The sequence below is a fragment of the Oncorhynchus kisutch genome, linkage group LG17 (assembly GCF_002021735.2).
Source record: "Oncorhynchus kisutch isolate 150728-3 linkage group LG17, Okis_V2, whole genome shotgun sequence".
Classification (NCBI taxonomy): domain Eukaryota; kingdom Metazoa; phylum Chordata; class Actinopteri; order Salmoniformes; family Salmonidae; genus Oncorhynchus; species Oncorhynchus kisutch.
This window is the reverse complement of record NC_034190.2, coordinates 69272109-69285823: the sequence shown is the minus strand read 5'-3', so window position 1 is coordinate 69285823 and position 13715 is coordinate 69272109. Positions and strand designations below refer to the sequence as shown.

Sequence of the window (13715 nt, the reverse complement as noted above, 5' to 3'; positions counted from 1 at the left end):
CAGTGGGTTAACTGCCTGTTCAGGGGCAGAACGACAGATTTGTACCATGTCAGCTCGGGGATTCGAACTTGCAACCTTTCAGTTACTAGTCCAATGCGCTAACCACTAGGCTACCCTGCCGCCCCGAAGGCAAGAACAATATGTACGTCAGGGGAAGTGCAGTATTATCCTAAGGAGACTAATACTTGGAATTCAGAGGAGGAATGGAAGGAAAAGAGGCAGAGGAGGTCTTGGAGAGAGAGAGAGAGAGAGAGAGGTACCAACTGAAAGCTGACCAAGTGAAGGGGAAGATTCTCTATGTTTGTGATGCTCGTCATTTGATGTGACGCAGACAGGGTGGCGTGACTGGTGAAACAGAACAGTCATTGTCTGTTCTTTTGCATTTTGATGTTGAGTCTTTGCCTGACAAAGTGATGTTAGGAAATATGTTATCCTGTACAATCTTTTGTGCCGAATACATTACGTTGTTACAGGTGTCAAGCTTATGGGCATGTAGCGGCAGTCTGTAGAAGGGAGGTTCCTAGGTGTGAGAAGTGTGCAGAAGGACAAAGGAATGTGTAGCATTGGGGAAATTAGTGGTATGTGGGGCGGCAGGGTAGCCTAGTGGTTAGAGTGTTGGACTAGTAACCGAAAGGTTGCAAGTTCAAATCCCCGTGCTGACAAGGTACAAATCTGTCGTTCTGCCCCTGAACAGGCAGTTAACCCACTGTTCCTTGGCTGTCATTGAAAATAAGAATTTGTTCTTAACTGACTAGTAAAATAAAAAAAATACAAATTGTAGGAGTGCCCATGGGGCTGGGGAACCAAAATTTCCTGTGAGAGAGGTAGGTTGATGTTTCCAGGGTTAGAGTAGAAGTTCACATGCTGAGGCAGTGAAGAAAGTAGCAGAAGATGGGTCAAGGGGGGTGGATCCTGAGAGGAGTGGTGTGAGTAGTATATAATGAACCAGTAAAGAGGGATAAAACAAGTAATATATGTTTCAGTAAGATTGGATTTTTGGCATTTATAGCTATGGTTATCTTCACTGCAGGGATGTAAGTTGCAGAAAATAGAGGTTTTGGTGGCAGCTGCAGAGAGGTATTGGGGTGTGCGAGATTTGATGTCAGAAGAGTTACAGGGTGTGTTAAGTGGTGGTGTCCCATCCTTTCAGGTTGTTGGGCTGAAGTAGGAATAAATCGATTTAAATAGTGGAGTATGGCATCCTTTTTTTTTACGTGTATTTATTTTCGATGGTAGGGTATTTTTTTTTATTCGTTATTTTTTTCAAGCAAAGTATAATTGAGTTTTACTCCAGTCTAGTAGGTGGCGGTAATGCAGCATTTATTGGATGCCAACCTACGTTAAACCGCATTCGAGAAGAAGACACCCTCTCCTGGCTGGTTCATCGATGGCCTTTGGGAGCCAAAAGATGATGGTTGTCTTGACCCCACAAGAGGCAGTGACACCCTGAAAAAAAAGAGGACAGTGAGTGGTCCCCCTGTGTGTAATCTCCCAGAGGACTCTAGGAGTCTGCCACTTGCACAGGAAAATGGAGCCCCCCCGAATGGCCCCAAACTTGAGAGCCCGTATCCAAAGCTGAATTACAAAGAAGATTTTATGGCTCCCCCCCCCCCCCCAAGTATGTCAACAGAAAAACGAAAGAAAATATTTTTATCCTAAATGTTTTAATATCACTTGATGTCAATAATTTCGGACACCCTCAAGCTCTGGTTGCATAGCACCGCGAGGAGATGTAGGAGTGGCTTGCTTGCTAAACCAGCTACTATACCTAGTTAGCAGAGGTCTGAAATTGTCGCAGCAATTTTGCTTGTGCCTCAAACACGTAAGTTTTTATTCCGATCACAGATTATTATATAGATTTTTTTTAATGGTTGCAGTCTGATATAGCTAGCAAGTCAACAACAGTTGGCTAGCTAATGTTAGCTAGTCAGCTGCAGTGCTAGCTAGGTAGCCAGCATTAACTAGCTAGTTGGGTTTAACGTTAGCTATTTTCTAGACAAAAAAACGAATGTTGACTCCTTGGTGGCAACTTGCTAACTAACTAGCAGCTAGCTAGTAAAACAAAAATATATTTAAGCTGCAGTGCATTCGTATATCTAGTAGTGGCTAACGTTAGATTGCTAACCAACTAACATTAGCTAGCTAGATTGAGCTGGCTATCACAGTCTGTAAAATGCCCTGTAATATCAGATAGCTAGATATGCGAAATTTATTTAACCACTCCTCAAACCCACCCCCCTGCCATAACGTTACTGAAAATAGGTCACTGGTCAGCTTGAACACCACGAGCTTCCACTCATATAATGGGAGGCTACACAGTTGGCATAAAGATTAGAAAGCAAGGGTGTAAAACAGATTATCAATTTCAGAAATATTGTCATTTTAATCTACCATTAGGAAATAGTTTTTCAATCTAATATTATAGTTCTGTCGTTCTAGCTTTCCCCACATGCCTTGATCAGTCTTCACCTGTATCTAGGAAAACATAATAGCCTAATGAACAGCCTAATTGGATTTAAACTACAGTCTCATCTATAGTAGCTACACTACATTACCAAAAGTATGTGGACACCTGTTCGTTGAACATCTCATTCCAAAATCATGGTCATTAATATAGAGTTGGTCCCCCCCTTTGCTGCTGTAACAGCCTCCACTCTTCTGGGAAGGATGTCAACTAGATGTTAGAACATTGCTGTGGGGACTTGCTTCCATTCAGCCACAAGAGCATTAGTGAGGTTGGGCGATTAGGCCTGGCTCGCAGTCGGCGTACCAATTAATCACAAAAGTGTTCATTGGGGTTAAGGTCAGGACACTGTGCAGGCCAGTCAAGTTCTTCCACACAGATCTCGACAAACCATTTCTGTATGGACCTCGCTTTGTGCATGGGGGCATTGTCATGCTGAAACAGGAAAGGGCCTTCCCTAAACTTTTGCCACAAAGTTGGAAGCAAAGAATTGTCTAGGATGTCATTGTACATAACATTACTGAAAATAACGCAGTAGCGTTAAGATTTCCCCTCACTGGAACTAAGGGGCCTAGCCCAAACCATAAAACAGCCCCAGACCATTATTCCTCCTCCACAGAACTTTACAGTTGGCACTATGCATTTGGCACTATGCATCCCCAAACCCAGATTTGTCTGTCAGACTACCAGATGGTGAAGTATGATTTATCACTCCAGAGAACAGGTTTCCACTGCTCCAAAATCCATTGGCGGTGAGCTTTACACCACTCCAGCTGATGCTTGGCATTGCGATGCTTGGTATGGTGATCTTAGGCTTGTGGCTTCTGTTTGGCCATAGAAACACATTTCATGAAGCTCCCGACGAACAGTTATTGTGCTGATGTTACTTCCAGAGGCAGTTTGGAACTCAGTAATGAGTGTTGCAACTGAGGACAGACCATTTTTACGCACTTCAGCACTCTGTCCCGTTCTGTGAGCTTGTGTGGCCTACCACTTCACGGCTGAGCCGTTGTTGCTCCTAGACGTTTCCACTTCACAATAACAGCACTTACAGTTGACCGGGGCAGCTCTAGCAGGGCAGAAATTTGACCAACTGACTTGTTGGAAAGGTGGCATCCTATAACGGGGCCACGTTGAAAGTCACTGAGCTCTTCAGTAATTCTACTGCCAATGTTTGTCTATTGAGATTGCATGGCTGTGTGCTCGATTTTATACACCTGTCAGCAACAGGTGGCTAATTTTTAAAAATGTATTTTACCTTTATTTAACTAGGCAAGTCAGTTAAGAACAAATTCTTATTTTCAAAGACGGCCTAGGAACAGTGGGTTAACTGCCTGTTCAGGGGCAGAATGACAGATTTGTACCTTGTCAGCTCGGGGATTTGAACTTGCAACCTTTCGGTCCAACGCTCTAACCACTAGGCTACCCTGCTGCCCCAAAATAGCCAAATCCAGTCATTTGAAGGGGTGTCCACATACTTTCAACTCTCAACCACCACTTAAGATAAACCATAGTCCACCATCGAACTACGCTGATGCCCTGTTTCATCATCTTCAGTGTGCCAGAAAGACCATATATTTAGATACTAGCTAGATGTTATCGCGCTGCCCCACTTATTTTACTGCTGATCTACCAATCATTGATTTCATTGTCATGCACTTCAGGTGACATTATTACAGATATGTGTACCTGCACTGTGCCTGGGCTCAGAAGCATAATAATTTTTAAATTTTACCTTTATTTAACCAGGTAAGCTAGTTGAACAAGTTCTCATTTACAACTGCGACCTGGCCAAGATAAAGCAAAGCAGTGCAACACAAACAACAACAGAGTTACACATGCAATAAACAAGCGTACAGTCAATAACACAATAGAAAAAAGAAAGTCTATATGCAGTGTGTGCAAATGGCATGAGGAGGTAGGCAATAAATAGGCCAGAGTAGCAAAATAATTACAATTTGCAGTAATTATCACACTGGAGTGATAAATGAGCAGATGATGATGTGCAAGTAGAGATACTGGTGTGCAAAAGAGCAGAAAAGTAAATAAAAACAATATGGGGATGAGGTAGGTAGATTGGGTGGGCTATTTACAGATGGACTATGTACAGCTGCAGCGATCGTTTAGCTGCTCAGATAGCTGAGGTTTAAAGTTAGTGAGGGAAATATAAGTCTCCAGCTTCAGCGATTTTTGCAATTCGTTCCAGTCACTGGCAGCAGAGAACTGTAAGGAAAGGCAGTCAAAGGAGGTGTTGGCTTTGGGGACGACCAGTGAGATATACAGTGGGGCAAAAAAGTATTTAGTCAGCCACCAATTGTGCAAGTTCTCCCACTTAAAGATTAGGCCTGTAATTTTCATCATAGGTACACTTCAACTATGACAGACAAAATGAGGAGAAAAAAATCCAGAAAATCACATTGTAGGTTTTTAATGAATTTATTTGCAAATTATGGTGGAAAATAAGTATTTGGTCACCTACAAACAAGCAAGATTTCTGGCTCTCACAGACCTGTAACTTCTTCTTTAAGAGGCTCCTCTGTCCTCCACTCGTTACCTGTATTAATGGCACCTGTTTGAACTTGTTATCAGTATAAAAGACACCTGTCCACAACCTCAAACAGTCACACTCCAAACTCCACTATGGCCAAGACCAAAGAGCTGTCAAAGGACACCAGAAACAAAATTGTAGACCTGCACCAGGCTGGGAAGACTGAATCTGCAATAGGTAAGCAGCTTGGTTTGAAGAAATCAACCGTGGGAGCAATTATTAGGAAATGGAAGACATACAAGACCACTGATAATCTCCCTCAATCTGGGGCTCTACGCAAGATCTCACTCCGTGGGGTCAAAATGATAGGTAGATTCACAAGAACGGTGAGCAAAAATACCAGAACCACACGGGGGGACCTAGTGAATGACCTGTAGAGAGCTGGGACCAAAGTAACAAAGCCTACCATCAGTAACACACTACGCCGCCAGGGACTCAAATTCCTGCAGTGCCAGACGTGTCCCCCTGCTTAAGCCAGTACATGTCCAGGCCCGTCTGAAGTTTGCTAGAGAGCATTTGGATGATCCAGAAGAAGATTGGGAGAATGTCAGATTAAACCAAAATATAACTTTTTGGTAAAAACTCAACTCGTCGTGTTTGGAGGACAAAGAATGCTGAGTTGCATCCAAAGAACACCATACCCACTGTGAAGCATGGGGGTGGAAACATCATGCTTTGGGGCTGTTTTGCTGCAAAGGGACCAGGACGACTGATCCGTGTATAGGAAAGAATGAATGGGGCCATGTATCGTGAGATTTTGAGTGTGAACCTCCTTCCATCAGCAAGGGCATTGAAGATGAAACGTGGCTGGGTCTTTCAGCATGACAATGATCCCAAACACACCGCACGGGCAACGAAGGAGTGGCTTCGTAAGAAGCATTTCAAGGTCCTGGAGTGGCCTAGCCAGTCTCCAGATCTCAACCCCATAGAAAATCTTTGGAGGGAGTTGAAAGTCCGTGTTGCCCAGCAACAGCCCCAAAACATCACTGCTCTAGAGGAGATCTGCATGGAGGAATGGGCCAAAATACAAGCAACAGTGTGTGAAAACAGAAAACGTTTGACCTCTGTCATTGCCAACAAAGGGTATATAACAAAGTATTGAGAAACTTTTGTTATTGACCAAATACTTATTTTCCACCATCATTTGCAAATAAATTAATTAAAAATCCTACAATGTGATTTTCTGGATTTTTTTTTTCTCATTTTGTCTGTCATAGTTGAAGTGTACCTATGATAAATTACAAGCCTCATCTTTTTAAGTGGGAGAACTTGCACAATTGGTGGCTGACTAAATACTTTTTTTGCCCCACTGTACCTGCTGGAGCATGTGCTACGGGTGGGTGTTGTTATCGTGACCAGTGAGCTGAGATAAGGCGGAGCTTTACCTAGCATAGACTTCTAGATGACCTGGAGCAAGTGGGTCTGGCGACGAATACGTAGCGAGAGCCAGCCGACTAGAGCATACAGTTCGCAGTGGTGGGTGGTATAAGGGGCTTTGGTAACAAAACGGATGGCACTGTTAGACTGCATCCAGTTTGCTGAGTAGAGTATTGGAAGCTATTTTGTAGAGGACATCATCTAGGATCGGTAGGATAGTCAGTTTTACTAGGGTAAGTTTGGTGGCGTGAGTGAAGGAGGCTTTGTTGCGAAGATGAAGATGCATGTCGTGATTAATCCCAAGGATATTGTGTAGGCCTAATTACTGTGTAATTGTCATAAGACCCAAGCCACCCCCTGTACCCAGACTTTGAACTACTCCCCTCTGGGCGCAGGAAAAACAGAACTAGACAATCATTTGTGCCAGGTGTGATATCCCTCCTAAATAGCTCGGGATAATGTACCTATCGACTCAGTAAGGCCCGCAGGCTAGTCTTTCTTAAATTATATAAAATAAAATAAAAATGTTTTATTGGTATGTATCTTATGAAAGTTGTATTGCCAATTTTTGTTGTATTTAAACACCACTTTAAACGTGTACATGACACTGCAACAAAATTTCCCCATGGGGACAATAAGGTCAGTAAGTAAGGTCCAGTAAATGTAGTAAATGCCTGGAAATGTGCTTCCCAGTTAGACTTAGCTATGTGTCTGATTGAGTCTGTCTCTCCATACAGTGTGCCATCGAAACCACTCCATGTGACCTTTAACAGTCCTGCTGAATAGGAGAAATGAGGACCATTTGTGAGTGAGGTACCACTACTGCTTTTCTTTTGTTCACTCACTAATTCTATCAAGCTACTGGCTTGAGCCACTCCAAATGGTTTAGTATGATGATATAGCTGAAGTTGTTTAATATGGTAACAAGGCTTGACCTTGGAAGTTATGTTAATTGCACAGGATAAAGTGGGTATGTTCATTTTGCTGCATTTCTTCTGCAGATATCCCATAAACACTCCTGGACAGGTTTGCATTGGTCAGATGGGTTTTCTCCAGGCATTGACTCACCTAGCCTTGTATTCTGCAGAAATTGGTGTGTATCAGTGATGTGCCATGGGGTACGACGTCACCAGGTTCCAAGGGGAGGTGGATGAAGACCTGCTGTGTCCCATCTGCAGCATGGTACTGGAGGAGCCAGTGCAGGTTAATGGCCTACTATACCTCCTATACCTCTGGACCAGATCTATTACAAGGACTTATTTTATTTATCCTTTATTTAGACAGGTTGTCACTGAGTTCTTAATATAGACCTTTCACCGATTTCAAACATACTTATTTTCCCATCTTCCCTTTTCCCATCTCCGCTCCTTTTTCTCCTATGTCTAGGCCCCACACTGTGAGCATGCCTTCTGCAACGCCTGCATCACCCAGTGGTTCAACCAGCAGCAGATCTGTCCTGTGGACCGCAGCGTGGTGACACTGGCTCACCTCCGGCCTGTGCCCCGCATCATGCGCAACATGCTCTCCAAACTCCAAATCGCTTGTGACAACGCTGGCTTCGGCTGCCCAGCCACACTGCGGCTAGATCAACTGCAGTCTCACCTGAAGGACTGCGAGCACAACCCCAAAAGACCTGTCAACTGTGAGGAGGGCTGTGGGTAGGTGACATTAGAGCACATTACACAGCAGAGTAGACCAGACAGAATGGGAAAACATGGCTGTGACTTTTGAGTTGCTGGGCATGCCGCACCACCACTGCAGAATGTGACATTACCTAGTCTTGTATTTATTATTTAGTATTGTAGTGGTCTCTAGAGTGACGTAGTGGCTTTAATTTCATAATGTCACAATCTCGCCGCAGGCTGGAGATGCCGAAAGATGAGATGTGCAACCACAACTGCATCAAGCACTTACGTGGCGTGGTACAGCAGCAGCAGACCAAGATCTCTGAACTAGAGAAAAATGCTGCAGAGCACAAACACCAGCTGGGGGAACAAGTAAGCACACGCACTCTCACGTTGCATACATATACCCCAGTAGAGGCTGCTGAGGGGAGAACGGCTCATAAATGGCTGGAACGGCATGAATGGAATGGCATGTACACTGCTCAAAAAAATAAAGGGAACACTTAAACAACAATGTAACTCCAAGTCAATCACACTTCTGTGAAATCAAACTGTCCACTTAGGAAGCAACACTGATTGACAATAAATTTCACATGCTGTTGTGCAAATGGAATAGACAACAGGTGGAAATTATAGGCAATTAGCAAGACACCCCCAATAAAGAAGTGGTTCTGCAGGTGGTGACCACAGACCACTTCTCAGTTCCTATGCTTCCTGGCTGATGTTTTGGTCACTTTTGAATGCTGGCGGTGCTTTCACTCTAGTGGTAGCATGAGATGGAGTCTACAACCCACACAAGTGGCTCAGGTAGTGCAGCTCATCCAGGATGGAACATCAATGCGAGCTGTGGCAAGAAGGTTTGCTGTGTCTGTCAGTGTAGTGTCCTGAGCATAGAGGCGCTACCAGGAGACAGACCAGTACATCAGGAGACGTGGAGAAGGCCATAGGAGGGCAACAACCCAGCAGCAGGACCGCTACCTCCGCCTTTGTGCAAGGAGGAGCAGGAGGAGCACTGCCAGAGCCCTGCAAAATGACCTCCAGCAGGCCACAAATGTGCATGCGTCTGCTCAAAGGTTCAGAAACAGACTCCATGAGGGTGGTGTGAGGGCCCGACGTCCACAGGTGGGGGTTGTGCTTTACAGCCCAACAGCGTGCAGGACATTTGGCATTTGCCAGAGAACACCAAGATTGGCAAATTCGCCACTGGCGCCCTTCACAGATGAAAGCAGGTTCACACTGAGCACATGTGACAGACGTGACAGAGTCTGGAGACGCCTTGGAGAACGTTCTGCCTGCAACATCCTCCAGCATGACTGGTTTGGCGGTGGGTCAGTCATGGTGTGGGGTGGCATTTCTTTGGGGGGCCGCACAGCCCTCCATGTGCTCGCCAGAGGTAGCCTGACTGCCATTAGGTACCGAGATGAGATCCTCAGACCCCTTGTGAGACCATATGCTGGTGCGGTTGGCCCTGGGTTCCTCCTAATGCAAGACAATGCTAGACCTCATGTGGCTGGAGTGTGTCAGCAGTTCCTGCAAGAGCAAGGCATTGATGCTATGGACTGGCCCGCCCGTTCCCCAGACCTGAATCCAATTGAGCACATCTGGGACATCATGTCTCGCTCCATCCACCAATGCCACGTTGCACCACAGACTGTCCAGGAGTTGGCGGATGCTTTAGTCCAGGTCTGGGAGGAGAACCCCCAGGAGACCATCCACCACCTCATCAGGAGCATGCTCAGGCGTTGTAGGGAGGTCATACAGGCACGTGGAGGCCACACACACTACTGAGCCTCATTTTTGACTTGTTTGGATCAGTCTGTAGTGTGGTTTTCCACTTTAATTTTGTGTGACTCCAAATCCAGACCTCCATGGGTTGATAAATTTGATTTCCATTGATAATTTGTGTGATTGTTGTCAGCACATTCAACTATGTAAAGAAAAAAGTATTTAATAAGAATATTTCATTCATTCAGATCTAGGATGTGTTGTTTTAGTGTACGCTTTATTTTTTTGAGCAGTGTATTTGATACCATTCTGCTCCAACCATTATCACGAGCCCGTCCTCCCCAATTAAGGCTCCACCAACCTCCTGTGATATACCTATATGCAAATCCATTAGTGCTCTGTTCCTCAATGGTCAGGGATCTGCTGTGTGTGTGTTTCTTCCATTGTCAGAAACGGGACATCCAGCTGCTAAAAGCAAACATGAGAGCAATACGCAGTGCAAACCCCAACATGCAGAACCTGGAGGAGAGCATTGAGTACAACGAGATCCTGGAGTGAGTTTACTCTCCTGTCCCTTTGGCCCTCTCCTCTAGAATATTTTCAGGAGTTTTAGCACTTGATTTCAGCCTCAAGTCTATTATGTTGGATATTGTTTGACTGCTACAATCATTCAAACTCACTTTAAAAATCAAATTTAATAAGCCCTTTTTACATTAGCCTGTTGTCACAGTGCTTTAGAGCTAAAGATCCTATTCCACATCTCACCTGTTCCTGACCTGCCCAACAGATGGGTCAACTCCCTCCAACCTGTGCGGGTGACGCGCTGGGGCGGGATGATCTCCACGCCAGATGCAGTTCTCCAGGCGGTCATCAAGCGTTCGCTCATCGACAGCGGCTGTCCTCTGTCCATCATTAACGAGCTGATTGAGAATGCCCACGAAAGGAACTGGCCGCAGGGCCTGGCCACGCTGGAGACGCGGCAGATGAACCGGCGCTACTATGAAAACTACGTGGCCAAGCGGATCCCTGGGAAACAGGCGGTGGTGGTGATGGCCTGTGAGAACCAACACATGGGAGAGGACATGATCCTAGAGCCTGGCCTGGTCATGATCTTTGCCCATGGAGTGGAGGAGATCTTATAATAACCCAACACTAGGAGCAGGGGGTCTAGCATGGCAGAGAGGAGTGCAAACCGGACATTTTGATTCTTGAGTTATTACTCATCTCTAAAAAATATAATTAAAAAAATACTCCTTCTCAATTGAATGGTAATTATGAGTCTATTTCTTAATGACAGATGATATGTCAGTTTTTGTCTCTAAAGATAAGTGATTGTAGGGGAAATGAAATGATCTCAATGGCTCCTAAAATGAACAGAAGAGTATTACTTACATATGAGCTTATTTAATATCTTTGCCTTAAAAGGACATTTCAAATACACCTGGAAAAAGAGAACTTAACTGATAATACCCAGGATATTCTAAGATGGAATGTTTGAGAGTTGCATAATAAAAAGCTATGCCTGATCTCCTAGGCTTCTCTGGTTCCCCCATCCTACACCTTGTACTATGTAAATTAATTCATATCAAAAAATCATGTAAATACAAATATTATATTGAAAAAAAATATACACATTCTTAAGCTATTCTTGTTATACAGTAATTAGACTGGATTTTGTCAGTTGGCATCCATGTGTTTAAGGATGCTGCTCTGGACATTTTGCTCACGTCAGTATTGTTTTTTGCTAATCATGTCATGACTGTTGTACGCCATGATGTTTTACTTTTCGTTTATTACATTTTTGTTGTGCCATGCATTTTATTTATAGATTTTGAAGACCTGCTGGGGCGGGATCTCCACACCAGAAGCAGTATGCTTGAAGATGTTTTTTGTGTTATGTAAATACATTTGTCATTTTAGAAAATTGAAGCTCATTTTTCATTGCTTCCGTTGTACTTAGTGAACATGAAGTTGGGCCAATTGACGTTAAACCATTGGAATGTAACATTGTGTAGTTTTACCTGTTTTATTTTATAAATGGTTGATGCTTGTTTGTGTTATTAATTGACAATTTCTTATTTTTACCAAACTATTTTATCTAAAAGCTTTGAATTACTGAATGATAGAGTGACAAGGGACTTGATCTAAAGACATGCAGTCGAAAACAACCATGTGAAAATCTAACTTCAATGCTACTTCGTTAGTGTCACCATAATCAGATACATTTGGATTGAGTTTTGTCATTTTGTGTCCTTTTATCTTTTGTGCTGTGGGGTAAAGATGAAGGAAAAAATAAAATTGTGATCTTGATTGTCATCATGGTACAGTACTGCATGGCTTTTTTCTTATGCCATTGAGTCATTCCTACATGCAGGGCCTCTATACATCATGATTTCTGATGATTAGCACTCTAAGCAGCAGCCTATCTGGCAATGCTCTCTCTGTCCACCCACACAAACACCCACATGGTCAGACATTGTGCATGTCTACAGCAGCAGTGTCTAGTGAGCTCTTGCCAGCAGCCCATACTCTATTGAGGCCTTTCCTTTTAAATCTTTCCCTTTGTGAATGGTTGGAATATCATGCGATTTGCCAAAGGGCATGCTTTTGTTATTGTGCCTGAAAATCCTCTGGTTCATCATCTGGTATTAAATGATCTAATGGGTTGAGACACCTTTTTACTTGTATGCCAATAATTGTACTGTTGGACAGGATTTTACAATGCACAACTGTTTGTTCAGTGATTCAACCTCAAATTCACACCATCAAAGGGTCAGAATCAATAATTAGGCTACTGTCAGTCCATCATTGCCTCAACACACTTATGGGACTGCTGTCACATTTGATTATCTATAGATGTTCCATAATATAGGCTACTAATGTAACAAAGCAGTTGGGAGCTCATAGGCCTAATGTCTCGAGCACACTGACAGTGTCATTGCATTTTGTTAAACCAGCTACGTTTGACTGCAGCGGCTTTTATAGTGCGTTCTGTGTGGTCCATACATTGGATTTCTCGAACTTACGCCTTAATCACACCGACGGTGTTATTGCGCAAAATGGTGAGCAGCAGCACCTGGATAAGTGTGCAATAAAAGTTCAACATTCCCCTTCTACTACCATTTCTGTCAAGCGGTCTACAGTTTGACGCATACTTTCGATAAATCCAATGTAAGCACCACAGAGAACGCACTGCAACTGCGTTCAATTAGGGAAAAAAAGCTGTCTGTGATCGAGGCGTTATTCGTTACACTGTATGTGTAGATGGCTTGACAGAAATGGTAGCAGAAGGTGAATGTTGAACTTTTGTTGCACACTATCCAGATGATGCTTCGTACCATTTTGCGCATGACACTGTAGGTGTGATCGAGACTTGCTATTTCTTTTACATAGCACACCCACCTGTGCCAAACGCATTGATCACACCGACAGTGTTATTGCGCAAAATGGCACGCAGCATCATCTAGATATGTGTATAACAAAAGTTCATCAGTCACCTTCTGCTACCAGTTCTGTCAAGCCGTCTGCGCATACAGTGAGATAAATCCAAAGTTTGCACTACATAGAGCGCACTGCAACTGCCTCTGCAACTCAATGCTGTAAGGCAAACGCAGCGTTCCATTGAAAATGAATGTACCTCTGGTGTACCAAAAATCAATAACCCTATCCGTGTGAACGAGGCGAAACTGGTCCAGACTTCTTGGCGGAAGATGTACTGTAGTTCGCTATAGGCTCACAGTGCCTTGAAAATCAAATGTAGGAAAAATGTCCTATCGATTGCAACTGAATTTGTCCATCGCTGCTCTATTATAGCCTAGGGCACATAAATGATAAGAGAAGAACGCACCTCCATATACTAGAGTAGACTGGGGTAAATGGGGCAAGCCCAATGTAGACTACATCCCCGCGTTAGTCAAAGTGCCCGCAGATGACAGTTCGAGGCGGTGCTTTGCTTCTTTCTTTCTTTTAATAGCTA

The 13715-nt window shown here is 43.8% G+C and overlaps 1 protein-coding gene across 3 annotated transcripts; it reads left to right on the top strand.

Annotated features, from left to right (window-relative positions):
* The first annotated feature begins 1333 nt into the window (after positions 1–1333).
* Positions 1334–12063, top strand: LOC109908205 (E3 ubiquitin-protein ligase NRDP1-like). 3 transcript variants are annotated; one of them, XM_020506755.2, is made up of 7 exons: positions 1334–1822; positions 7127–7202; positions 7477–7592; positions 7776–8047; positions 8251–8386; positions 10190–10293; positions 10527–12063. In XM_020506755.2, the coding sequence occupies exons 3-7, from the start codon at positions 7503–7505 to the stop codon at positions 10879–10881; spliced, it is 957 nt and encodes a 318-aa protein (XP_020362344.1). In that variant the 5' UTR covers positions 1334–1822; positions 7127–7202; positions 7477–7502; the 3' UTR covers positions 10882–12063. The 3 variants fall into 3 exon arrangements, with proteins under 3 accessions (XP_020362344.1, XP_020362345.1, XP_031650337.1); XM_020506756.2 differs by having other exon boundaries at positions 1355–1822; positions 7127–7193; XM_031794477.1 differs by having other exon boundaries at positions 1627–1822; positions 7127–7592.
* The last annotated feature ends 1652 nt before the right edge of the window (positions 12064–13715 follow it).